The 26039-nt window shown below is 45.4% G+C and overlaps 1 protein-coding gene across 1 annotated transcript; it reads right to left on the bottom strand.

Moving 5' to 3' along the window:
- Nucleotides 1-27: 27 nt before the first annotated feature.
- On the bottom strand, nt 28-21923 carry LOC147615917 (uncharacterized). Its single transcript, XM_086778552.1, has 5 exons — nt 21616-21923; nt 2781-2919; nt 2417-2643; nt 1399-1656; nt 28-564 (listed from the first exon to the last, which is right to left on the bottom strand). The coding sequence occupies exons 1-5, from the start codon at nt 21760-21762 to the stop codon at nt 250-252; spliced, it is 1086 nt and encodes a 361-aa protein (XP_086634678.1). The 5' UTR covers nt 21763-21923; the 3' UTR covers nt 28-249.
- Nucleotides 21924-26039: the final 4116 nt, after the last annotated feature.

Here is a 26039-nt window from a genome sequence, read left to right on the forward strand (position 1 = left end):
CACTATCGTTATTAAGCATGCCCTGTGAACTTACAATTAAAACTCTACATTTATTCAACAAAGCAAGCAGATCTCAAGTCCAATCAGACAAATGGCACTTATTACAGGGTGATAGAAAGCCATATAAAAGTCAAGATTGTTAAGGCACATCTGCATACAGTGAATCATCCTAGCAATTTGATTCTATGAATGCCATGCCATCATGTGCTAGAACGTGCTTCAGAAAGTTTCATGCAGATCAATCCAGGACTATACAGAATCTGGAATCAGTATGGAACAACCGGTGGTCTTCCTTGCTTCAAGGTCAATATGGGCCTGTGCAGCTTGAGAAAGAGGATATTTGTGGTTCACACGAACTTTCAGTACTCCAGCGGCCACATTTTCCAAAACCTCTCCAGCAGTTGCAAGCAGTTCATCTCGAGTTGCTGTATAGTGCATCATGGATGGCCTTGTTAGGAATAAGGACTTCGGCTGAAGAGCAGACACGGATACTGGGTCGGGAATGCCGGATGATTGCCCGAAGCTCACCATATACCCACGATAAGCAAGGCAATCTAATGATCCCTGAGAAAATAGTAGTGTACACATTTAAAAACCGAGTAAAATAAGGTTCTCACAGGAATAACTCAAGGCATGTTTCTCATACATGTGTATGCATGCATGCCTGCATCCATGCCGCATGCATGCATGCATGCCTACAGACATCCATACCTATCTACCTCAACCACCTATCTCCCTGCCTACCATCATGCCTCTATGCCTACCTACAGACTTGTCCACACATGTACATTGCATATAGACATACATACATATACCTAGATGAATCCAGGAGCATGCCCAAATTCACCTTATAAGAAAGTGCAATTTATAACCTCATGGTAGACATCCACAAGACAATAAACCATCAACTCCATCATGCATAGTATGGACTAGATACTATGGCATCCCCACTAACACCATCACTGCCCAATAGTGGGTGTAGAACTTGGTATCAATATATGCTCCCACACCCCCCACGGGCGCGCGCGCGCACACACACACGAGCATACATTCATACAAAGGTTTGTACTGAGTTTCTGTCAAAGCTCTAGAGATGCAAGGCAGACTCAGCCATAATGAAGCCTAGCACTAAATAGAAAGAATTATTACAACAAAAAGGCATAGACATACATACATCCATACATGCAGGCATACATAAATATTGTTGTTTTAAGAAGAGCTATTGCATCTATTTTTCAAGAGCTTATTTTGATTAGGGCATAGTTTCATTTGTATGTATGAATGTATGCTGGATGCATGCATGTATGTACGGATGGATGTACACATGGTGCACGTATGTATGTATGCAGTGTGCACATAGGACAAGGGAAGAAACATTTGAGAGCAGCTTATGCTAACCTGAAACGTATCCTTTCCAACCGAATCATAAACAACCTGCACACCCTCTCCATTAGTTATTTCTTTCACACGATCCACAAAGTTTTCATCTTTGTACAGGATGGTGTGGTGGCAGCCATCTTCAAGTGCTTGGGTTGCCTTTTCTTTGGTGGACACAGTACCAATGACAATTGCACCGAGGGCACGTCCCCATTGACAAAGAAGAGAACCCACTCCACCTGCAGCAGCGTGCACGAGTATTGTGTGACCTGGCTGCACCTGCAAAATCCAAGTTCTAAGCTGAAAAGGTTCTACATGTGTTAGGACACCACTTCAAAAGTCTTGAAAACCATTCTCGGACCTCATGTTTGGCTTTAACTACATTGCCTGTCCTTCAGAGCTCAAATCTCAGACCCTTATAGAAGCCTAGCCTATACTAGCTAAATCTTGATTGACACTAAAGCTGTGTTTCTCTTAAGACACTACTTTACGAATTAGCAGAGTGCCCAAAATGTCTACAAAATCAAACTTCGCATCTTTCAATGCAGGCAGCTTGCGGGTTATGCATGCACCAGTATGCAGGCAGCTTGTAGTTATGCATGTACTGGCACGTCCGTCTTGCGGTTGCATGCATTCTCAAGTCTTATGCGCTTCAAGAGGATTATCCAACTTTGCAAGTGTCAAGTCAATTGTCCTTCCACATAGCAGAGATAGGTGCATGTGTGAGCTTGCTGCAGAGAATCGAGGTAGGCCTGTGCACGTTTGCAAGCAGGCAGATACACATTGGAGTGTGTGTGTGTGTGTGTGTGTGTGTTGGGGGGGGGGGGACCACTAGATTTTGCAAACGTTTGCACACAGCAGAGATACATGCAGAGAATTGAGATAGGCCAGTGCAAGTGTGCAAGCAGATGGAAAGGTAGTCTGTGTTCACCAGGTGAGTGGGTTGTGTGGGGGCCGCAGAATGAAAAAACATTCATGTATGCATGCCAAGACCAGAATTCTAGTCAATGGAAAAAACAGATATGTTCAAGGAGCTTGCCCGGAAGCAACGACGTAGTAGAAATTGAGCAGTCATGCCTTTCAACATGATAGCAGCAGCAGTGACAAAATCAACAGATGGAGGTAGAGGTACAACACTGCTTGCTGCAAGAATTTGTTCCTCTGTGTAAGACCCCATTGGCCTACCGGCGTACGCAACCCTATCACCGACTTTTCTACCTGTCAGTCCAGGCCCGACTGCAGTAACCACTCCAGCTGCCTCCATTCCTGAGCATGATAATGTAATTTAACTTGTTTCCCTCTACTCTTCGATTGCATACACATAAAATGAAAATGCTATTTGTTTGCAGCAATGAGACCGCTATATGGAACCATGTGTGAAATAGAACTAGCTTTTCACATACCAAGTGTGAGGGGAAGTTCAGCCTTATAAAGCCCTGTGCGAAAATATACATCGATAAAGTTTACACCAATAGCACTGTGCTTCACACGAACTTCCCCCTCTCCAGGCTCGCCAACCTCCATATCCTCGAATTTGAGCACCTACCATCAATCAAAAAACAAATGACAAAACGTATCTAGATTCAAACATTCTTTAAAGCATAAAACTTAAAAAACAAGAAACTCACACTGAAACCATCTTCCAGACTGCTCAGTTGAAATGCCGTCATGCAGGTGCATACTCAAGTTTATTAAGCACAATTCACAGCAAATGAACGTGACTATGAGCTCCGGAAAGTCTCACATCAAAAGGCCCTGATGTGAACCCTGTCAAAGGGGAGGAAAGACGGCCATCGAGTGAACAGTGATTTCTTTCACATGGTGCCGGCGTAACACCCTGTATGCTGAAGGTCCAAAATGGTCAAGCTTAGTCTGGAACCTCCTTGATGGAAAATCTAGTCATTGCTCAAGTCTTCAGGGTGGTCCAAATAATGCTCTTGGTTGCTTGTGGCAGTGCCTGAAGTGCCAGTTGGAGCTGAAATCGGTGCAAAACTTGCTCCACCTTGCAGTTGATGCTGGCCATCAATTCCAACCACCAGTTCGATAACTGCTCTTGCATGAAGCTAGAAATGAGAGAAAAAGCCTCATCTCATTGCTCCAAAGTCAACGCAAGAAATATAGAAAAGAAAAACAATTTAGCACCTTAAATTGTTGTTCCCAACTGAAGTGCCGCTGTAATAGGGTTGACCCAGAAGATCATCATTTATCAGAAAGCTACTAACATTGCAAAAGGAGCATGGATGCATATTCGAGTTCTATGTAAGTGTGCCGTGCGCTTTGTACTCCACACTATGGTTGCGCTTTGTACTCCACACTATGGTCCAAAAGATGGGGCAGTCTCCCCTTTCTTTAATCCAAAAGGTAGAATTGCTTACAAAGCTCTGTAGGTACTGGGTGAAACTTATCGCACGGAATCCCAGATTTTTGATAAACAGAACCAAAAGCAACAGCTCGATGTTGATGCCAAAACTCTATGCAACTCTTTTGTGAACAATCTCGTGGCCTAGACTGAGGAGCATCTACACGAACTACACAAGATGCTCTAATATATCTCCCCGCTAACCTAACTTGGGGACTAGGAGCACCTTGTCTTCGTAGTTCTGCTTTTTCTCAGGCAGCACATACACATGTAGCCTGAGTATGAGGCAGAGATCTTCAAATCAATGGCGATCTTCGCCCAAATCATGACCAACTAGATGACAGCTGTGCATCCTGACGATGGGAGCCTCCCACAAGCCCAATCAGCTCCCACGTATGGTCTGCAATCAGCCATACAGTCAGCTTTAGCCCTCCCTCTCTCTGCCTTGAGATCAACACACAGCCAAGCACACGGCCAAGAAGCGCTGTTTGGAAGCTGTGTGCTGCCTCAAGATGCATCTACAGGCTGAAAACCCCTAGAGAGCTGAGCGCTAGCCAAAAACCACCCCTTTTGCTTAGGCACACAGCTCACTTCTACAGCTTTCTAGTCATTTTTTGGGTAAAAATATTCTCTAAGTGGCCCTCTGCCCTCTGTGTCGCCATTTGACCACCCAAATGGTCCTTTGCAATCTCGTGCCATTTTACAAGGGCCAAGCCACCTTCCTACCACCCGTATTGAGACCCATGTGTGGATCCTAGTGTCCGGAATCCTAGTTTTTGTGCCCGTTTTGTGGCCAATACGTAGATCCAAGTGCCCGGGATCCCAGTTGCATGCATTCCGATGAGCAAGCCATGTGCCCAAATGTCAATCTCTCTAATTACTCTTGATTAGTCTTTAATCATTGAAAGGACACCAGTGAAGGGTCTCACCTTGTCACATGGTGTCATGTGCAAAGAGTGTATCTACCGTGTGCTACACGCACACAAGACTAGCTTCGAGGCTTGGGGAAGCTTGGAGCTAGGTAGACTGATTGGCAAGCTGGGTTAGGGATAGACTAACGGGCGAGCACCCAAGTATGGACGGGTGGGCATCCAAGTGTGGACGCCCGGTGACCGGCCAAGAGCCTATAAAAGGGTGGCCAAGGTTAGTCAATAGTTCATAGAGTCTCACGTGTGCAGCCAAGGCCGGCAGAAGTCTCGAGGCCCGCGAGGGTAGCTTCGTGGCGGTATGGGACGTCACGAGGTAGAGATTGGTCGGTACGTCCAACTAGTTAGCTCAGCTCGTGGCTCGGTGGGGACAGCCAAGACTTGTGGGTTTGCCCACAGCTGTCAAGGTTGGGAGGTGAGTCAGGCCTGCACCCCCTTCACGTTGCTTGGCTTTGTTTTGCAAGTTTCGAGTCTTGTATCAGGAGCGTTCTACGAGGTGATCCGAAGGAGATTTGACAGTGGTATCAGAGCAAGCCTCCAGAACGAGCAAGTCGGTAGGTAGAGAAAAAGAGGTCAAAGAAAAGGTATGAATTCGAGAAGACTGCTGTTTTTTCGTGCACACTGCTGTTTTTTCAGATTTCAGCATGTTATTTTTGCATCATTGGAACCCATGTAGGGGATTTTGGTCTTGTAAAGGGGTTGTCTTGTTAAACAAGAAGAAGAGTGGTTGACAAGGACAGAAATATAAGATGTCGGCTGTGTAAACAGCATGAGAAAGAGAGAGAAGAGTCGAAGAGTTGAAGGCTGTGTGAACAACGTGAGAAAGAGAGATGAGGCGTCAGTCCTTGTGAGGCGATGATCTCCACAAACCAACCAGCCACACAGGCGTGCAGTTAAAGGCAGCGCTACCAATGTAATTTTAGCCTTCGTTTTTTTTTAAAAAAAAAAACATGCCTTGCTTTTCGTTTTTTGAACCTTTGTTAAGGGGTTTTAGAAAAAACAACTATTCAAAAGCGTGTTTTTTTTTAAAGCATGTGTTTTTTTTTTTTTAACTTCTATGCGACTAGTTTTGCCTAGCGTATGTGTTTTTTTAAGTGTTTTTTTTTACCAAGCTTTATGGGTGTTTTTAAAATAAATAAAAAGCCCTAAAGCATGGTTTTTTTATTTTTTTATTTTTTAAAAACACAAAAGCAACGCATAAAAAACACATGCTTTTGGAGAGGCCTATAAAATTCGCCTAAAGTGGGCTTCTTGCCACACTCCTCCTCGTACTCTCTAGCACTCTTCTTTGTTCAAAGCCAAGCTTTTCTCTCATCTTGCCCTCTTCAAGATGTCAACCCAAGAATCCGAGATGGAACCCATTCCCGAACGTGAAGACCTGCTGGCTACCACCAATGGCGATCTTTTCAACGATTTTGTATCAAAATCTGATTTTCAAGAGTTTAAAGTTGCTTTCGAAGCTTCTTTCTCGGAATGTCAGGCACAAGTCGCCGCGCAGATGTAGGCTTTACAGAATTCCATCTCTTTATTGACCACTACGACCCTATCTACTCTCTCGGGTATGGATACCTTGGCATCTGCTTTAGGCCCCAACATTACTCCAGAACAGTTTGGGGGTAAGCAAAAGCAGCGTACCAAGGAGATAGTGGACACATGGCTACATAAGTGGCAGGTCCTGTCTCTCCATGAGACAACTTAGTAGGCAAAGCTCTTCTATTTGCAGACCTGTCACCCCCTCCATGGGATACATGCCTTGAATACATGTGACCATCATGCCCTCCATGAGCACTAGCATACATATACCTGTCACCCTTTGTGCCTTGTGGAGAAGATGCATGACGAGAGGTGGCTGTCACCTCTTCCCTTTGCATAAATGACCTCAACCTTTGAGATGCGGGATCTCCATGCTTCAAGCGAGGTGGATTTCTGAATTTCAGCTCTCCATCTTCCCCCTCCTTGATGTCACCTTTGCGGAGGAGGTAGGAAAGTGCCAACTCTCTTGGCTTCTTGCCCACTTCTCGTGCCATGGACTCAAAAGTCATGTCCACCATTGCATCGGCTTTCCTTGCTTCAATGGCACTTTGCACATGGGGAACTTCGTGCAAAAATTTCAACTCTTGCTCTTGTGCCTGCAAAAGCTTTCTCATATGCTCCAATTCAGCCCTCATTGCATCAGACTCTTCTTCTTGCATAACTGTCTTTCCACGAGACAGTTGTCCCCTCGAATCACTATCATTCACCCTCTCAAGGGGCTTGTGCCTTCCCTGCAAAGCATCAAAACCACGCGAGGCACTTGATGGGCCCCTCGAATTAGGCACTTCCAAAGGGTTGCCTTGGCTGTCCATTATGTTAAGTGTGCTAGAAGCGGGGTGTCCAATACACAGGTTCGTTTCCCCACTAAGAAGAGGGAAATAACCGTGCTCTGATACCAATGAAACCGATCCCGTCAAGTGGGAATAGACTCCGTTGGACACCCACACGCGTAATGGCACAACTTAAATATCACAATATGAATGGACAACTCAATAACAACTGAAAACTGAAATGAAATGAAATGATGATCAATGGACACCAGCACTGGAGCCGGAACGGGCCGACCCCCCCTCAATATATAAATATTATTGGGAGTATTTAAGTGATACAATGCTCCATGGGTTCAATGAACCAGATGATGTCCATGTACAACTGAAAATGAATATAGTTACCAAACAAGAGTCTTGAAGTAGACGTTCGAAGGAGAGCGATCCACTTGAAGAAGTCTAGTCTCTACGGTCCCGTGCCTTCACTGGAATCCGCAGAGAGCGCCCCACTGGTGTTCCAAGATCACGCACAAACAGGCGCTCCCGTACTAACGCCTGGCTCTCCCGATCTCAGCACCCATGGACCGTGGTTCTCTAGAAGCTTGGACTACCCGGCACCGAATGGGTGTTAGCAGCAGAGAGTATCTGTATGAAAGAAGAAGTCTCTATTACTGCTGTTGTAGCCAGCTTGATAGATAGAGGATGGTTCGCCAGCAGCTGCCCGATAGTATGGGGTAACTAGGGTCGCCTATAGAGTATTCTGCCTGTGCATAAGCTGGAGAGAAGGCCTATGTGTACAGCCGCCTGCAAGGTAAGAGTGAGGAGAACCTGTGCAGCCATCTGTGAGCAGTCGCCTGTGCGCAGCCGCTTGCAAGATGAGGATGGTGACTTGTGCGTAGCCGCCTGCAGAGCAAAATGAAGAGAGACCTCTGCGCAAGAGCAAGCAGAGTCGCCTGTGGGCCAGCGTCGAATCCCAGAAGGTGGTCAGGCACAACTGCCTATATACAAGAGGAGTATCACGCCTGATTTGCATGGAGGGGCACACGACGAACAACTCGCCGGCCCACCTGAATCACATGGAGGCGGCCAGTTCCAAAGTCCCAAGGGAGGGTGGGTAGGTGGCCATGCACCCACCCCCACACACATGATTAAGTGAGGGGTTCCCTCCCCACCATGGCCCATACGTGGGTGCCCATAATGGGTGCCCACCCTACCAAGGGCACTATGAGATATTGGGGAGGGTGCCCACTCATTAATGAGTGTGAACCTGCAACCTTATAAAAACAAAGGTTAAAAAGAATGCTATAAAATAAACAAATGCAATACACTTACCACCTGTTCACACGCAACAAAACTCGTCAGAAGACAGAGCAAACTTCACGACTCACTGGCAAGCGTCCCCGCTCAGTAAGTGGCACGTCAAACAGGCAAACACAAGAATACAAGTCACGCGAAGACAGTTCCAGGCATGCAAACATTAATGCATGTGCAAATAGTATCATGGACATATCTCCCGTTCATAGAACAAGTACTAAACATTTTTGTCGGGCACAATGATGGCACGACAGAAAACATAAATCCCGGTCTTCCTATGGAGTGACAATCCCATAGGCACGAGCCTCCCTATGGAGTGACAGTCCCATAGGCAAAACACGGCACATATACCGGCTCTTCCATGGCGTGACAATCCCATGGATAGAACACATTCCAGGTGTCAAATCCCCACGGATCCCCTCGTGATCGATCTTGGTTCGAAACTCGAATCCTGCAAACAAACGAACAAACAAACAAGCAAGGGGGTGCAGGCCTGACTCACCTCCCAACCATGACAGCCGTGGGCAAGCCCACAGTCTTGGCTGTCCCCACACCGAGCCACGAGCTGAGCTAACTAGGTTGACGTACCGACCAATCTCCTCCTCGCAACGTCCCATACCGCCGCGAAGCTGCCCTCGCGGGCCTCGAGACTGCTGCCGGCCTCGGTTGCATAAAGCAGGTGCACGTCTGCACTAGATCCAGGCTCCAAGACCATAGCGCTCTCACAAACTCGCGAGACTCTCTATCATACAATAACTAACCTTGGCCACCCTTTTATAGGCTCTTGGCCGGTCATCGGGCGTCCACACTTGGCCGCCCGCCCGTCCATACTTGGGTGCCCGCCCGTTAGTATATCCCTAACTCAGCTCGTCAATCAACCTGCCTAGTTCCAAGCTTCCCCAAGCCTCAAAACTAGTCTTGCATGCGTATAGCACACGGTAGATACCCACTGTGCACATGACACCAGGTCATACACGGGTGGCACCAGTCTGGCTCCCGTCCATACAACACCATCCTGCTAACACATGGGTGGCACCAGTCTGGCTCCCGTCCATGTTATGCAAAATACTGGCCCCTTCACATGAGACACCGGCCTGGCCTCAAGTGAACGAGACACAAATCTGGAGATGGACCAAATGGTTGGCCAATTGGTGACACCAGGAAGGCCTTGGCTGTGCCCACCAGCCATGGGATGGCCATGGAAGGGCTATAGGACAGCCCTAGGGCTCCTGGACAGGCAGCCGACAGGGTACACAGCCCTAGAGGGCTGTAAGCCAGGTGTGGGGCAGCCCACACAAGCTCCCCAGCAGCCAGATCTGAGGCACCTGATGGCCAGCAGTGGTTTTTGGGTCATGCGCAGTTTTTTACAGCATTTAATGCTGAATATTCTAGTCGTGGAGCAATTTTCAGGCAGCCGACTGCTGTAAACCAGCCGACTGGCTTCCTTGAAGGGTATAAATACCCAAGACATAAATCAGTTCATTTATCTCATATTTCACCAAGTGCTGAAGCTGATCAAAGGGCCAGGACAGCCAAGGATAAGATAACGCAGAAGGGGTGAAGGATTGAAGGTCAAGGGTAGAGATCTATCTTAGCCAAGAAGGTTCAGGTTCAGTCTTTTATTTCAGTTTTGCATCATTCTAATAAAAGCAAATACACCATTCGTGGTGGGGGCCCTACAGAGGGTATTCGGGACCCAATACTGTGTCCTCTTCTCTCTCTCTCTCTCTCTCTCTCTCCCTCTCTCTTTTTCTGCACATCTATATTCAGTTTTGTGCATTAATTTCGTCGCGACAAGTGTGCTGTTTTTCTGAGCATTGAAGTTATCGATCTTCCCCGAAGCTTCCGCATGTTACACCCAACAACAAGGCAATGGTTCTACTTGGTTGCGTTCCTCCCAGTGGCGATCCACTGGTCAAGTTGCTCAAGCCCCACCTTCCCAGTCAATTTCTTTCACCACCCTTGAAGAGATGTCTGACTGGTCGGTCTTCCCTTACACCTCATCCCGGGCCCTCGGCCAATATCACTCAGGTCACATTTAAGGTTGATTCTAGCCACTCCTCCATAAAGAAGAAGAAACAAAGGCCTAAACAAGGCCATCCGCAAGGGAAAGCCTCTGCCTTCATTTAGATCTGTCAGTTACCTGACAATCCTTCTGTGCCCATCATTGAGGCCCATCCAACTCTTCCTTGTGGTCATCCTGTCACTTGGGTAGTTGACAATGGAGCTACTCACATATGGCACACAATGCTGACATTTTCATCTCTTAGCGTCCCGTTAAGGGAGAAGTTCGATGTGGCAACAACACAATGATGCCCATGAAATCCATTGGCACCATCTTATTTGACACTAACACTGGCCCCAACCAGGCTACCTTGGACAATGTCACACACCCCCTCTCTGACCTAAAAGGGATCATGAGAGACGATGAAGGAAAAAAACAACTTTGGTTGTTGAAGATGAGGATTCATGTGATTTGAGACCGGAGTAGAGGCTTCTGGGATTGGGAAGTACTAGAAGAATGCCACGATGCAAGAGGTTTTTGTAACTTGGTTGAACACAATGCTAATCAATACACTTAAATACACTAAGATTTGAAGGACACTTGCTCATATACAAGAAGTAAATTGCTGAATCGACAAGAGACACACAATGAGCCGGAACGGCCGACCCCTCCTTTGAGTAAATTGTATTACTATTGGAGAAATTCAATACATAGCTTCACGAGCATCCATTGCCAAATCCTCCATGCCAATGCATATGAAATTCAGCATTTAGAAAACAATGGTATGTCGATGTAGATCACCAAGGAGCTGCCTTGATGCCCAGCCCGACTTCAGTGCCCATATTCTCTACCATTGGCTCTATGTTCTACCAAGCAAGGTTGCAACATCTTCAAGAGCACATAGGACAAGAGAAATACTACACAGGGCGGCTAAACAAGGAGTCCTGCCCTTCTATTGAGTAAGTAATGACAACACATTGTCCAATTAGCTTACCAGTCTTCATAGAAGTTGTTGTCAGAATATGCAGCGGAAATGATATCCAAACTTGGGTAGACAAGAGCAAGTAGACTGCAGAAAATAATCAGCACAAGAAACACAGAGAGATGTGTGTAAACTCTTCTCTATACACAAGATCCCGGAGATACTGAATGAGAAAGTGGAGGAGGATGGGGGGCAATATATACAAGCCCATGAGGGCAGTCGGCCAGCTCTAGAAGAGGCCCACGACTGGACAAAATCCCACGACTGCTGAATATAGCAGTCGGCCAGCATCTGATGCCCCACGCCTGGACAGAACAAGTCGGCCAGCACTCAGACAGCCCATGACTGATACAGATGCAGTCGGCCAGCTTTAGAGTGCTCCTGGCATCAACTGGCAGCCCTCCAGCCACTAGAAAAAAATGGGAAAAATAGGGAAAAAATACGGGGAGTGTGGAAAAATGATATACGGGCGGGCACACCCACAACAGAGGCCCTGGTGTATAAAACTGGACAGGAGATGACTTCTAACACCCCCTCTCAGCTCCTGGCTGTGTAACCAACCACTGGGAGCTGGGGTGCCGCCTGAGCAAATCCTGAGAGCGACTTCGTGAAGAGGTCCACCGTACTGTCCTCCGTCGAACAGAACTCCAGCAAGATGTCATCAGCAACGATCTGTTCACGAACAAAGTGCCTCTGGATGACCATGGGTTCCTCCAATGGAAGCCCAAACCTGCCATGCAACCTCCTCCTGTGGCTCCGTAGAACTGCTCCTGGGCCTGAAGTAGATCCCCTCGTGTCCGGATCTCCTCCCCAAACCGAGTCACTCCAACCGCGGAGTCTGACTCCATCCAACAATCCCCCTCCTGTGTACAAGAGTCCATGATCCTTCGCATGTCGCAGAAACCATAGGAAACGCAATCCTGCCTCCCAAAGAGACATCTGCAACCAAGAGCCCAACTGCCTCATCAGGAAGCTCCCGTCCAAACTGGTGTCCATCAACCAGATCCATGAACCATACAGCTTCTGAATCTCAGAGACATCACACTGCTCACAAGGATCAACACCTGTTACGGTGCACAAGCAAGTCCTGGAAACCTTCTGAAGACCACGCAAGGCCTTCTGAAACCTGTCAACCACCCCCTCTGAATCCGGAACCACAAAGCCTGGAGAAACCACCTCCTTCTGCAAATAAGCACCTGTCACCTGCCTGGCTTTCCGAAAGGTCCCCGTGGAAAGAACATCCTCAACTACTGGAAGTTCTATGTCCCGAACACAACGAGACATCAGAGCATAAGTGACCTGTTCAGCTTCCTCTGACTCACGAACACAAGAACTACCAACATCAGTACTGGAAAGTTCCTGCCAACTGCTGCCATCTACTGGCAAGCTATCCACCACCTGGTCACGGAAAGCCCGCTCCTGCAACGTATCCACACCTGAGTAGCCATTACCACACTGCCACTCATTCCAATCCTGAGGACCTGGGAGAGAGAGTGCTGAAAGCCTGTAAACTCCATTCTCCACTCCACCTTCCCAAACCATTTGGCCTGTTGCTTTGTCCCGGAGAGCAACAAAATGCTCATCAAACTCCACCCGTACGCCAGTCTTGCAAACCTGATGCACTGACAACAGATGAAAACCGAGTGCCGGAACATACAACACCTCGGAGGAATGCTTCCCCCCTCTGCCATCGGGAACTATCTCCATCCTGCCCTCACTGTGAACTGGGATAGTGGACGTATCCCCAGTAAGAATATGACCAGAACACCTGCAGAGATCCTGTAAACCGGAACGGGAAGGAGTCATGTGCCTGGAAGCACCACTATCGAGAATCCACTCCCGAGTATCCGTTGCGGAGAGTCCTCCAATCTCCTCCCTGCCTGAAGAAAATGAAGCATCGGTGTCCATCACCTCCAGGTGCACAAAAGCCGGAGTCTTCATGATTGCTAAGGAGTCTTCACCCTTCTCGGTCTTCCGCTTGGGACACTGCCTCCAGTAGTGGCCTTTCTCGCCACAATCATTACAGGTCCTCTCTGCCTTTAGTTTCTCGCGGTCAGCGTCGGACATCTTCTCAGAAGACTTCTCCGATGAAGCCTTCCCCTTGCCCGAGTTACGGCCTTTCGACCGTTGGCCAGTAAAGGCCTCCGAACCTCCACCCTGAGGAGGGTTCGTGAATCGTTCCTCCTGGTCCAAGACCATTGGCACAAGCTCCTCCCAAGTAATGGTGCTGAGCCTGCCACTAGTGATCAACGAGGAATAGAAAGCAGAATACTGACCAGGCAAGTGGGAAAGTAACGTGATGGCCATATCTTCGGACGATATCTCTTTCCCAGCTTGAAGGACTTCCTGCTGAAGGGCCTGCAGCTTGTTAATGTGTTCCCGCATCGTCGAAGACTTTGCAGGGTTCATAACCCGCATCTGCACTTCCAAGGATATCCGCTTCATGGGTGACACCCTATTGTACAAAGAAGCCAAGTGCTCCCATATGCCTCTCGCCAGCGTCATGTGCTTCACATGGTTGATCACCTGTGGTGTGCAATTGAGGAATATAAACGACTGGACCCTGGCGTTGACACGGTCCCACATTTGTGCCTGTGCCTCTCGGTCCTTCCTCGTCGATAATAACTCCCCTTCCTCAGCTTCCGGCCTTGGCACCCCTTTGATAATAAAATCAGCAAGATCATATGACTCCAAAACTGACTCCATCATGACCTTCCAGATGCCGTAATTGGACCCGTCCAACTGCCGATCCACTGGGAACGTGGGGAGAGTCGGAATCTTCACGTGCTTCTCAGCCATCTCGAGTAAATCCGCCATCTCGGAGAGTAACCTGAAAGGGTGGGTGGGTGGGAAAAATCTGAAAATCAAAAAATATGCAAGTGGCTGTCCAGCCCCTCTGCCCGCCTTCCTCTTGCACCTTCACTTCCCGTTCAGCCCGAAACAGTCCACCGATCAGCAACCTGTTGCTCCCCCTCTTGCTCAGAAAAAACGCCCAAGATCTCCTAGAGCCTAGGGCTCTGATACCATGTCAGAATATGCAGCGGAAATGATATCCAAACTTGGGTAGACAAGAGCAAGTAGACTGCAGAAAATAATCAGCACAAGAAACACAGAGAGATGTGTGTAAACTCTTCTCTATACACAAGATCCCGGAGATACTGAATGAGAAAGTGGAGGAGGATGGGGGGCAATATATACAAGCCCATGAGGGCAGTCGGCCAGCTCTAGAAGAGGCCCACGACTGGACAAAATCCCACGACTGCTGAATATAGCAGTCGGCCAGCATCTGATGCCCCACGCCTGGACAGAACAAGTCGGCCAGCACTCAGACAGCCCACGACTGATACAGATGCAGTCGGCCAGCTTCAGAGTGCTCCTGGCATCAACTGGCAGCCCTCCAGCCACTAGAAAAAAATGGGAAAAATAGGGAAAAAATACGGGGAGTGTGGAAAAATGATATACGGGCGAGCACACCCACAACAGAGGCCCTGGTGTATAAAACTGGACAGGAGATGACTTCTAACAGTTGTTGCAAGCGGAAGCCTTCGCGTTGGAAGCTTTAGAAGTGTTGATATCTTCGATTTGCCGTAATCCTTCGCGACAAAAGTCTTCAAGAGGATGAAGGGAACCCTGGGAAAGCTTCCCCTATGGTTCAACTTGAGAAAGGAAGGCTGAAATTAGGGTTTTCAATAAAAAGACCAGAAATTACAGCAAAAATGAGAGCTGTTTTGCTGAATTTCAGTCATTGGGAGTGAGTAGGAGAGTGATTAGCACTTGGAAACACTCTTGGAAGCTTGGAAAACACCCTAGCAAGTTGGGTATGGCTATGGAGAGCTTGGAAATGGAGAAAAATGGTGGAAAAAAACAGAGTTTTCAGCCTCCAAAAATCCTCATGAAGAGAAAACACGAATTTCTCTTAATAAGTAAGTGAATTGGGGTCCAATCAGGTGAAGGGACATGGGGAGATGCCCATTTATGAGTAAAAAGGGAGGATCAGGTCCTGGACATTGAGTCTTGTCCGCCTCGAGACTTCAGTGAGTGTGAACTTGGAAGCGGTCATAATTTATAAGTGACTTTTGGGCACCCAAACTTTAATGAAGTGGGAACGCACTCACTTATAAATATTGGCTAAGTCCTAAGGGCTATTTGAGCCTAGATTGGGTAATACTTACCACCTGTTCACATGCCACACAACCATGCCAGCAGAGCAGACAGTTTCACACGCACGGTTCACGGGCGGGCGTCCCCTTACCCGGAACTACACATTGGTCAAGCAAGCATGAAAACAGCATGCAATTTCATTTGCAGGCAAGCACATAAAGATGCTATGCAATGCAGCATTGGCATGAGCAATTTCCGTTCATGAAACCATATAAGACCAGGCGTTTCCGGGCATGTACACAAAGGCACAAGTCCCAACGGAAAGCCAAGTCCTCCAGGCGTTTCCGCGCATGTACACAAAGGCACAAGTCCCAACGGAAAGCCAAGTCCTCCAGGCGTTTCCGCGCATGTACACAAAGGCACAAGTCCCAACGGAAAGCCAAGTTCTCCAGATATTCCGGGCATGATAACATCAAGTCCCAGCGGAATATCATATCCACCTATACAGCATGACACGTGTCAATCACATGCATAGGCACATTCCATAAGCCATGGACACCAATCCAATATGTACATAGTGTGAAAGCAAGAGTGAACCATTCGGGTGGCCAAATGGTGACATTCCCCCCCGCTTCTAAACAGTTGTCCGCAACTGAAATGCATCCAAATATGTCTGAAGCACATGCGGGCAATCTTTGAAGAACTCTTCATCTACCCATTTAGCATCAATGGAAAGATAGTTCTTAAACTTCACAAGGTAACGCCTCACAACTTTGCCTGCAGCAAGCTTGCGTTCCTTGTGATACACAATCTGCTCTGGCTGCAAGATCTCCTCAAGCTCATCCACTTCTGGTGGATCCTCAATGACCATTTCACTGGGCTCCGGCCCTACATACTTGCGAAGGAGACTCACATGAAAAGCATTGTGTATGTGCCAATGACTAGGTAATGCCAATTTGAAAGCCACTTCATTGATCTTCTCGATCACTCGAAAAGGCCCATAGTACCTGGTTGCAAGCTTAGGATATGCACCCTCTTTGCCAGGCCTCTTTGCAAGTTTTGCTTTCTCAAATTTCAGCAATACCCAATCATTCTCTTTAACATCCAATTGCCTTCTATGCTTGTCGGCAGCCTTTTTATGCTTGTCTTGTGACCTTGCAATGGCTGTCCGCACCTGTGCAAAAGCAATATCCAAGTCTCTTACATACTCATCAGCTGCAAATATCTCATCCTTTGTGCGAAGGATGGGTGGCAAAACCACCTTACCATAAACAATCTCAAACGGGGCCTTTCCCGTAGATGCATGTACTGTGTTATATGCAAATTCCACAAGCGGTAAGTACTTCTCCCAAGAAGACTTCTGATCCGCCACATAACATTTCAAGCCATCCTCATATGCTTCTCTGATAACTTAGTTTGAGTAAGAAAATACCTCAAACTCTGGTGATCTGTCTTCACAGTGAAATCAGCCCCAAGAAGATAGTGTTTCCATATAGTAAGTGCATGAATTACAGCCAAGAGCTCTTTCTCATATATGCCAAGAGATAGCTCCGTATCATGCAACCTACGACTCTCATAAGCCACGGCATGTCCCTCTTGATTAAGGACAGCCCCCTATGCAATTTCCAGATGCATCACATTCCACACAAAAAGGCTTTTGCAAATCCAGAACGATCAACACTGGACCATGAGTAGTTGCATCTTTCAATTTGAGGAATGCATCTCTCTCTACATTAGTCCATTTGAACACGGCCTTCTTCTTTGTCAAATCATGCAAAGGAGAAGCAATCCATGCAAAGGGTCGAATGAACCTGCGGTAGTAAGAGCATAATCCAAGAAAACTACGGATCTCATGCACGGAACTCAATTCGGGCCAATTTCAAATTGCATCAATCTTTGCAGGATCCATCCGCACTCCATCTTTGGACACAATATGCCCAAGATAATGTATCTCTGACAAGAAGAACTCACTCTTCTTTGCATTTATGAAGAGTTTATGCTTATAGAGCTCTTCAAAAACAATAGCCAAATGAGCTTTATGCTCTTCTTCGGTCTTCGAGAAGACTAGGATGTCATCAAAGAAGACACCTGTAAATTTCCTGTACCCACAGAATATGCGATCCATCATTCTATTGAATGTAGCCGGGGCATTTGTAAGACCAAAAGGCATAACAAGATACTCATAAAGCCCAAATGCTGTCCTGAAAGCAGTTTTGTGTACATCCTGAGGCACTACACGCACTTGATGATATCCACTCTTGAGATCAATTCGGCTAAAGCATGCCGATCCATCCAACTTGTCAAGGATGTCGTCTATGCGTGGAATCGGAAACCGATTCTTGATGGTAAGCTTATTCAAAGCTCTATAATCCACACACATACGAAAGGATCCATCCTTCTTTTGAACCAAGAGGACAGGTGAACAATATGGGGAAGAGGTTGGCTGAACCAAACCCTTCTCAAGAAGCTCATTTACTTGCTTCATGATCTCCTCTTTTTGGGATGCACTTACACGATAGGCTGGCCTATTAGGTGGTGAGCTACCCGGCACAAGATCAATGCGATGATCTTCCGGTCGTAGAGGTGGTAACTCATTTGGTAACTCATCAGCAAAACAATCATTGTGCTCTTGCAAAAATTTTAGCCTATCATTACAAAGAGTGTTTACATGTACATTATTATCCTCAACAAGATCTCGTACAAAAATCAAGTACGCAAAAATACTCTTTTTCATTACTTTCTTAATTTGTACATGAGATACAAGGGGAATGGTATCACCCTCTTCACCAGCATCAATTACATGTTCTCGGCCTTTATGCATGAAGGTGATCCTGTTAGTCTTGTAAGCCTTGCACGGATCAATACGTGTATGCCAAGGCTTTCCAAGCAATACATCACAGCCATTCAAAGGCGCCACAAGAAAATCCTCATGATCCACATAGCCTTGAATGTGTATGCGCAACTTGCCAAAAATAGGCATGACCTGCACTTCTCTACCAACAAAGGCAGCCCCTGCTTCAATTTGAGGACCCATGTCCTCCACTTCAATACCCAAAGCAGCTGCCATCTGAGTGGATATGAAATTCTCCGTTGCACAATCATCAAACATAAACAAAGCGGGCTGATTCTTGAGTTGTCCCCAAGCTTTGCATACAACCCTATCTTTGCTATCATGTGAAGTGTTGCCCTGCACATCCAGAACCATATGCACATTAGGCTTCGGCACATTAGCATTTTCAGCTTTATTCTTCTTATTTGGGCATGCTCTTGCCATGTGCTCAGTGCTGCCACAAGTAAAGCATTTGCCTTCACGCATATATTGCTCCTTCTCAGCACTAAGACCAAAGTTTGCCGGCTTATAAGGACGCTTTTTAGCAAACTTATTTTTAGCTTTTGGACCTGATTTGGCTTGGTTTTGGTCCCTTTTAGGTGGCTGTCCATCATTTTGCAGGTTTTGGACAGCCCTCTCTTTGCCTTGAAATGAGGGTTTAGCCTTATTGGATCAACTCAATTTGAGTTCCAATTGCTCAGTGGCGGTGGCGGCTGCGATTAATTGGTGTAAGGTATGACCAAGATACATTTGTAATCCCGCTTTGTACACGGGTTGCAATCCCGATTGAAACCTTCTCTTCCTTTCCGCCTCGGTGACATGCATAAATGGAGACACCTCCAAGAGCACTTTCCAAAACTTTTGTAGATATGCATTTACCGATTCCCCCCTCATTTTGCTTTACCCAATCCCACTTCATTGTTATCTCATTCAATGCATTGGGAGGCAAGAATTGAGCATAGAACCTCTCCTTGAACTCTTCCCATGATCTAACAGGATTCGGTGAGAGCTTCTCTGTGAGCCACCAATGGGCAGCAGTGCCTTTCATGAACATGCTTACATGCCGGATCATGGATTTCTGAGTGAAATCCTCATCACTGAAAGCAATATCAAACTGGGCAATAAAAGCAAGTGCCTTTGATGCATCATATTCCCCATGATATGTGTCAAACTTCACAGATTTGTCTCCGGCTTTAAAGTCACGAGACTTTGATGCATGTGTGTGCATCTCAACATGTTTTCCCCCATGTTTGTCCATTGGGACAGCCCCTGTAACTGGCATCATTTTTGGACCAAAAGGTGATGCATAAGGCATAGATACATGTGCCCTGTAAGCATGAGGCATGGCTGGCCCCTCAACATGCATTGATACATTTTCAGCCATAACTTCTCCCTCACGAGCACACTCGAAGGCATGAGTGGCATGAGAGATACGCGGAATACCTGCACCAACAGAAAATTGCAGCCCATGTTGCATGTGTTGTGCATGCACATTTTCAACCGGCAATGGCATTTGACATACATTTTGACCACTGCCATAAACATTGTATCCTTCACGGGCTACATGAGATATTCCTGCATGGCGTGAAGTCACTGATTGTTCCTCTCCCTTAGCACGGAGATTTATCCTCTTAGACATAAGTTCTTGTTCGGGCACTTGTGGGGATTGCAAGACATGTGGGATGGTTGCCTTTCCTGCATAGGCATTCTCGGTACGAGCCAAGTATGCACGTGCTGCATCCCTCGGTTGCATGTGCAACTCTTGAGCAATCATTGCCATTGCATGATCCATATAAGATTCAGCTTTCTTGGCCTTCAAACGGTCATGTACCAATGGATCCTCGCGGCGATAGAGATTCAATTCTTCTTGTCGGAGGGAGCTTGGGTCACATATGCCCGAACTCAATGAAACTTTGAACCGGGTGTCTCTTCAAAACTGCACTTCAGCGTTTTACTCCTTTCTTCTACTGGATTGATCGCCTACTTCAGGACTGCATTTCAACGTTCTTCTACACCGGCTGCTACTGTTGGAACAAGCCGCCTACAACAGGTGGAACCTTTCCCTGCTGCTACTGAGCTAGACGCCTACATTTGCAGTGATCTTCAACGTTTTTCTCACGAGTTGCTGCTGTTGGTACAGGCCGCATATATCTGCGTTTTCACTACAGCTTCCTTCTGCGTTTTTACATCAGTACCCATCAGGACATAAGCGCTTACATCTCAACCCTACATCAGGCATATATAGGTGCTTACATCAGGCTTACTTCGGGATTGTTATCTACGTTTTTTGGGACAGCAACCTTCTCTGCTCGTTCGGAGTCTCACATAGAGCTCCTGTACTGGACTTCATCAGTTATATACATATCACCATTGCATGCTGTGTGATTTGCTCTGCTCTTTCATATATTTGGTCCTTTGGTCTCGTTTGCCCTCACAATATCATCTCTAGAGGGTCTACATCACCTTTTTCATGCTTGTACTTGTCATTTTATAAGACCCTGCATTGGCATATTTAGCAGATATTATTTAGGCATTTTCTACCATTTTTTAGACATTTTATAGCATTTTATGCAACTGGACAACTGTCGGCCTGCTACAATTGGCTGACCAACTCTCTAGAGGGATACATAAGGGTTCTCACCCTTCCCCTCACTTTTCATCTCATTCTTGCATATCTGCAGCAACAGTCTCTTATGCTTGTAAGCACTTACGGGCTTCCCTCGTGCTCATTTTCAGCAATAATCGGCTGTTTCCAGCCTTCTACAATTTGTGCTTTGGGCCTACAACCTGTGATGCTCTTTCTTTCACGCACCCCCTCCTCTTCCTTTCTTTCTTTCAAAAGTTCCAAAACCCATCTTTGCTCTCTAATTAGCCTTTTACATAACAACTATTGTTTCTTAGTTGATACAATGTTGTCCAAGCATGATCGTTGATCCAATTCAGTCTACACATGCAAAAGAACAGTTTGGATAGATTGTCATCTATGAACGGTGCACAAGAGATACACGTTTCCATACGAGGCCCTAGGCACGTACTCATCCAATTTCCTTTGAGGAACATGGATATACACCATTCACACATAAACCCTAGTTCACTGAAAATTCAATTGAGGGCAAAACCTCAAGGAACAACACATATGCATATACACAAGCACATGCACATACATAGCAAGTACACAGCACATGTAGCTCATCTAGCATCAATAACCCAGTTGCAGATGCAAAAGTGCCAGAAATGCTTACCCCTCCATACCATCGAGTTATGAGGGTACTGAGGGACATACATATGTATACATACACACGCCCCATGCACACGTGTACGTGCACACATACACAGGCGCGCACATACATACGCCAGATCATTTGGCATCCCCATAGACTTGATGAAATCATTGTGCAAAAGAGTGTGGGAAATGGTTTACCTCAGGGCCACCCAGTTCATGAACGCGGACGGCTTTGCAGGTAACCATGGTTGCGCGCGGAGCCGAAAACCTTCTGTATTTGTTGTTGACAAGGAAGATAGCTTTCCTGGTGAACGAACAGCCCTTGAAAAGCGAAGACAGCAGCATGAGCCAACGTTTGCAAATGTAAGGGACTAGGGTGTGGTAATTAAGTAAATCTCCCTCTCTCTCCACACACGTGACAATGTGTGTGTTTTACTCCACACACGTGACTATATATGTGTGTGTTTTACTCCACATACGTGACTATATATGTGAGTGTGTGCTACGTTTGCAAACGTGTGGTAATCAACTAAATTTCCCTCTCTCCACACACGTGACAATACATATGTGTTTTACTCCACACACGTGACAATATATATGTGAGCGTGTGTTTTACATTGTAGAACATGCGCTACTTCTAAAGAGACTTCTTGCTCAAACAATAAAACTAGTTGTCTACTCTAGAACCGCGGCATTATTATTTGCGACTTCTAATGAGACTTTATTGCTCAAACAAAGTTCACGGCTCTTTCTTTTTAGGTATCTATTTTGTACTATTGCCTACTCAGTCTCTCTCTCTCTTAGGAGCTCCTAGTAACCTTACTTTTCCCCATAGTTGTTGTTTCAGTTTCAGTTAGTTGTTTTAGCTTTTCTTACACAGACATTGTATCAGATCCACCAATTCTTGTAACCTTTTTGGTCTCATAGGTCATTTTGGCCTTTTGAAGACGTTAATATATCATTTCATTTCTCTCTCTCTCTCTCTCTCTCTCTCTCTCTCTCTCTCTCTCTCTCTAAAGATACTCGAACAATGCCAATTAATCATTATCAAGGAAATTATAACATAACAAAAAAACAAAATCCAAATATACAAACCACAATGTAAGAACCACAAGGCTATTACTGAATCCAATTGCCCGAGCCATAATGAATTTTTCTGATTGCCCAAGCTATAATGACGTTTGCATCTCCGAGGGGAGTGGATCGCCAAAACATCACGTCCACATCAACACATAAAATGGAGGTCTTTTTCTTTCTCTCACATATGAACTACATGCAAAGAGAGAAGGATTAATACAATATCATGTCAAAGCACTCAAAATTTCAGAACCTACAATGGAAGAAACTACAAAAGGTTCGATGGGTGCTACAAAGAAATCATAAGATAAAGATAAAATCTTGAATTTAGTAAGCAATATCCAATCTCTTGATATAGAATATCCCTCTAATATAGTAGCATGTGTCTATAAGTCATCGTTATTGAGGGATATAGAATATCCCTCAAATATAGTAGCATGTGTCTATAAGTCATCGTTATAAGTTGTGAAAGTGCACTCTGTCCATTATAGGTGCCAAGGAATGTTGATGCCATAACTTTCAAATCTTGTATCCACAACTTCAACTGTTATAAGTTGTAAAAGTGCACTCTATCCATTATAAGTAGGTTCCAAGGAATGGTGATGCCATAACTTTCAAATCCTATATCCACAACTTTGACCATAGATATATCTTCCTTTTGCAAATAAATCTTCCTCTAGCAAATACCTTTAAAAAAGTGAAAAATAAAAATTTTAAATGTCAAAAAATGCATACGCATACTCATAACAAAAATTATTTGTAACAAAAAAAGTTTACCCATCTCTGCTAGCATCTAACATGATGCTAGCCACATGCTTGTTGGAAGATAAAGGTACACACCAGAACAATGAATCAAAGCCACAATGCTTTACCAAGTTGGTTCACTCATTGCACACAATCAGATCTAAAATGGCTCAAGATCCACAACGATTACCATGTAAAACATTAAAAAAAACTTTGTTTGATTGAGATTAGGCTATGCACTAATTAGACCTACCGAGTGCAGTTACCAATCATCACTGTGTAGTTCTTTACTACCTCCTCCAAATATTTTGACAAAGAAACCACAAATCATTAACATCAGCTAAGTAGAGGAAGAGGGCTACATTAAGCACTTGAAAACATATGTGGCCACTGCTCTTAGGAAATACGGTCATTAACCATGAAAATTTCTAAGCTAACATGGGGTTGATGCAAAAAGTACTAAGATACAAGAAACCTTCACTATAAAAGAGCTTATACCACTATTGCATGTCCCAAGGATAGACAACTAGACAAGCATCTGTTTGGTAAATGTCTCTAAGCAAGAAATCACATATCCTCCACCTTGTTGCCTTCCTGGCTATTGCCTTCTTCTTCTTCTTCTTCTTCCCAACAAATGAAGGCTTGGTTTGCCACTTGCTACTTCACAAAGCACATGAAGACATCGTGGATGCTAGGCCAACTATTCCGATTGTACAATTCAAATCATCTAGTCTTGATTGTCGCAAATGTTCAAATCATTCAAATTCGAATTGCACACATCAAGATCGTCTAATCTCGATTGTACAGTTTGGATCATCCACTTCAGATTACTGACTCGAGCATTTGCCACATGGTTGATTTCACTTGGATTCTTGTAAAAGGAGTTGTAGACCTAGTTAGAAGTTATTTGCACTAATGATCCCAACTAAGGTACTCACAGAGCTCTGTCCAAATCGTTTCCATTTGATTCGAATGCTTAATTATGACTTTTTTGCACTTCTTTATTATGATTTTCATCTTTAATCAATCGATGTGCCAAGCAACTTGCCGATTTGCTTCTTACAGAGGGCGCAACAAATTAAAATCGGGGTAAGTAATATATTTACATTCCTCTTCCAATTCGTTACATCTTGGCATAACTCCCACTGTTGTGGTTGAGAGTGTGCCTATGAAAGTTTGGGTTGCAAGTTGCCTTTGTTCACTTGCAGATTTGTGAAGGGGTAAGCCCCATAGGGGAACCTCTGCCAAAAATTTATCATAGGGCTCTACAAGCCAAGGCTAGAAGCCTCTTGCAAACATTACCAAGCCAAGAGGGCCGCTTGCAATGTAGGTTGCATTAGTGTGCAAAAAATGCAAGATAATAGTCACTAGGGGTGCATGGACCCACACGCCCTCCAAGAAATAGGTTGCCACACCCAATGAATGGATCCCCCTAGATATCCCCTACCTTAGAGTGGGGTATTTCAAAGCAGAAGAGCTAGAAAGGGTGAATGGCTACATACTAAAGTTTCATGTAAAGGATGGTTATAAAGAGAAAGCATATTATGCAATGGTGCCATCCCCCAAACTACCACAGACTTATCCTTGAAGACGCAAATACTAGTAGGTTCCTACAGTAAGAAGTAAGCTTGCTTATCTTTTTTAGACTAGCACCATGGGGAATGGTTTCCTTAGATGTTTCCAGGCAATGGCATCTTACAATCAAACCATTTCATGTGGACCCAATCTAAGGTCAAGGTGGACAGTGGGTTATTTTGAGGCTAATAATGGAAGTAGTACAGAATGCACTAAGGTTAATAATGGAAGTAGTACAGAATGCACTAAGGTTACCCAAGGTAAGCCATGCATGGATAAAACACAATGCCATAGAGGTGGAAAAAGACAACATTATTCAACCCCACCAACATGGCAAAACCTCATTGGACTAACGCCCAGCTCCCTTATCTCGTCACCCCAGCAAAAGCAATATGTATATACTTCTCATTTTACAATCCTAACCACTTTATAGAGGTGGGATATAGGCAGACTTCTTAAACTCTACTGGGCTTATAAGGAGCAAGATGCAGAGGCTGCAATACACAAAACTTTGCAGAATTAGTATATATAGGGAATTGGAGAAGCGGTTGACCTTGGGAGGGTAATACTTGGGGGCATGCCTATTCAAGGCCTAGAAGCACTTTAACCATTACCTACACTAATGGGAAGGCCCTTATAGGGGTAGACCTCCACACATATAGCACAAGGAAGAAAAGAAGAAGAAGTAGTCACTCCAATAGCAAAGAAGGCGCGGGTAAATGAGGAAACTCAAGACAGTGCTAAAAAGAAGACTCTTGGATCAAAGGGTCGGAGGAATAAACTCAAATTACATGGGATTGATTTGATTATGATAGCAAAAAATCCGATATTGACATGGAGAGAACCCCATCCTCATGAACACAGCCTCAAGACAAAGGCAAGGGAAAAGAATCATAAGGCCCCTTTTCTATAACCACACAAGCAAAGACTATTGTATAGGGGTAGCCTCAGGACAAAGGCAAAGGAAAAGAAGCATAAGGCCCCTCTGCCCACCAGCACGACATAAGAAAAAAATTATGTATAAGGGCAGCAAGGAAAGTCCAGTACATGGACCAAAGAGAGTAAGAGAGTGTGTAAGATATGGACTTGTGGGCAATGTTCTTCAAGTGGTGACCTTTGAAGGATTTTTTGAGACCCACACACATTGATGGTAGTATTGGACCTCTTGGGCTGTGTTAAAACTGAATTTTTTTGACCGTTCGTATTCTAAATGCATTCGGGGTAAA

This window comes from Cibotium barometz, chromosome 39 (assembly GCF_041138505.1).
Source record: "Cibotium barometz isolate CiBa-2024 chromosome 39, ASM4113850v1, whole genome shotgun sequence".
In the NCBI taxonomy this organism is placed as follows: domain Eukaryota; kingdom Viridiplantae; phylum Streptophyta; class Polypodiopsida; order Cyatheales; family Cibotiaceae; genus Cibotium; species Cibotium barometz.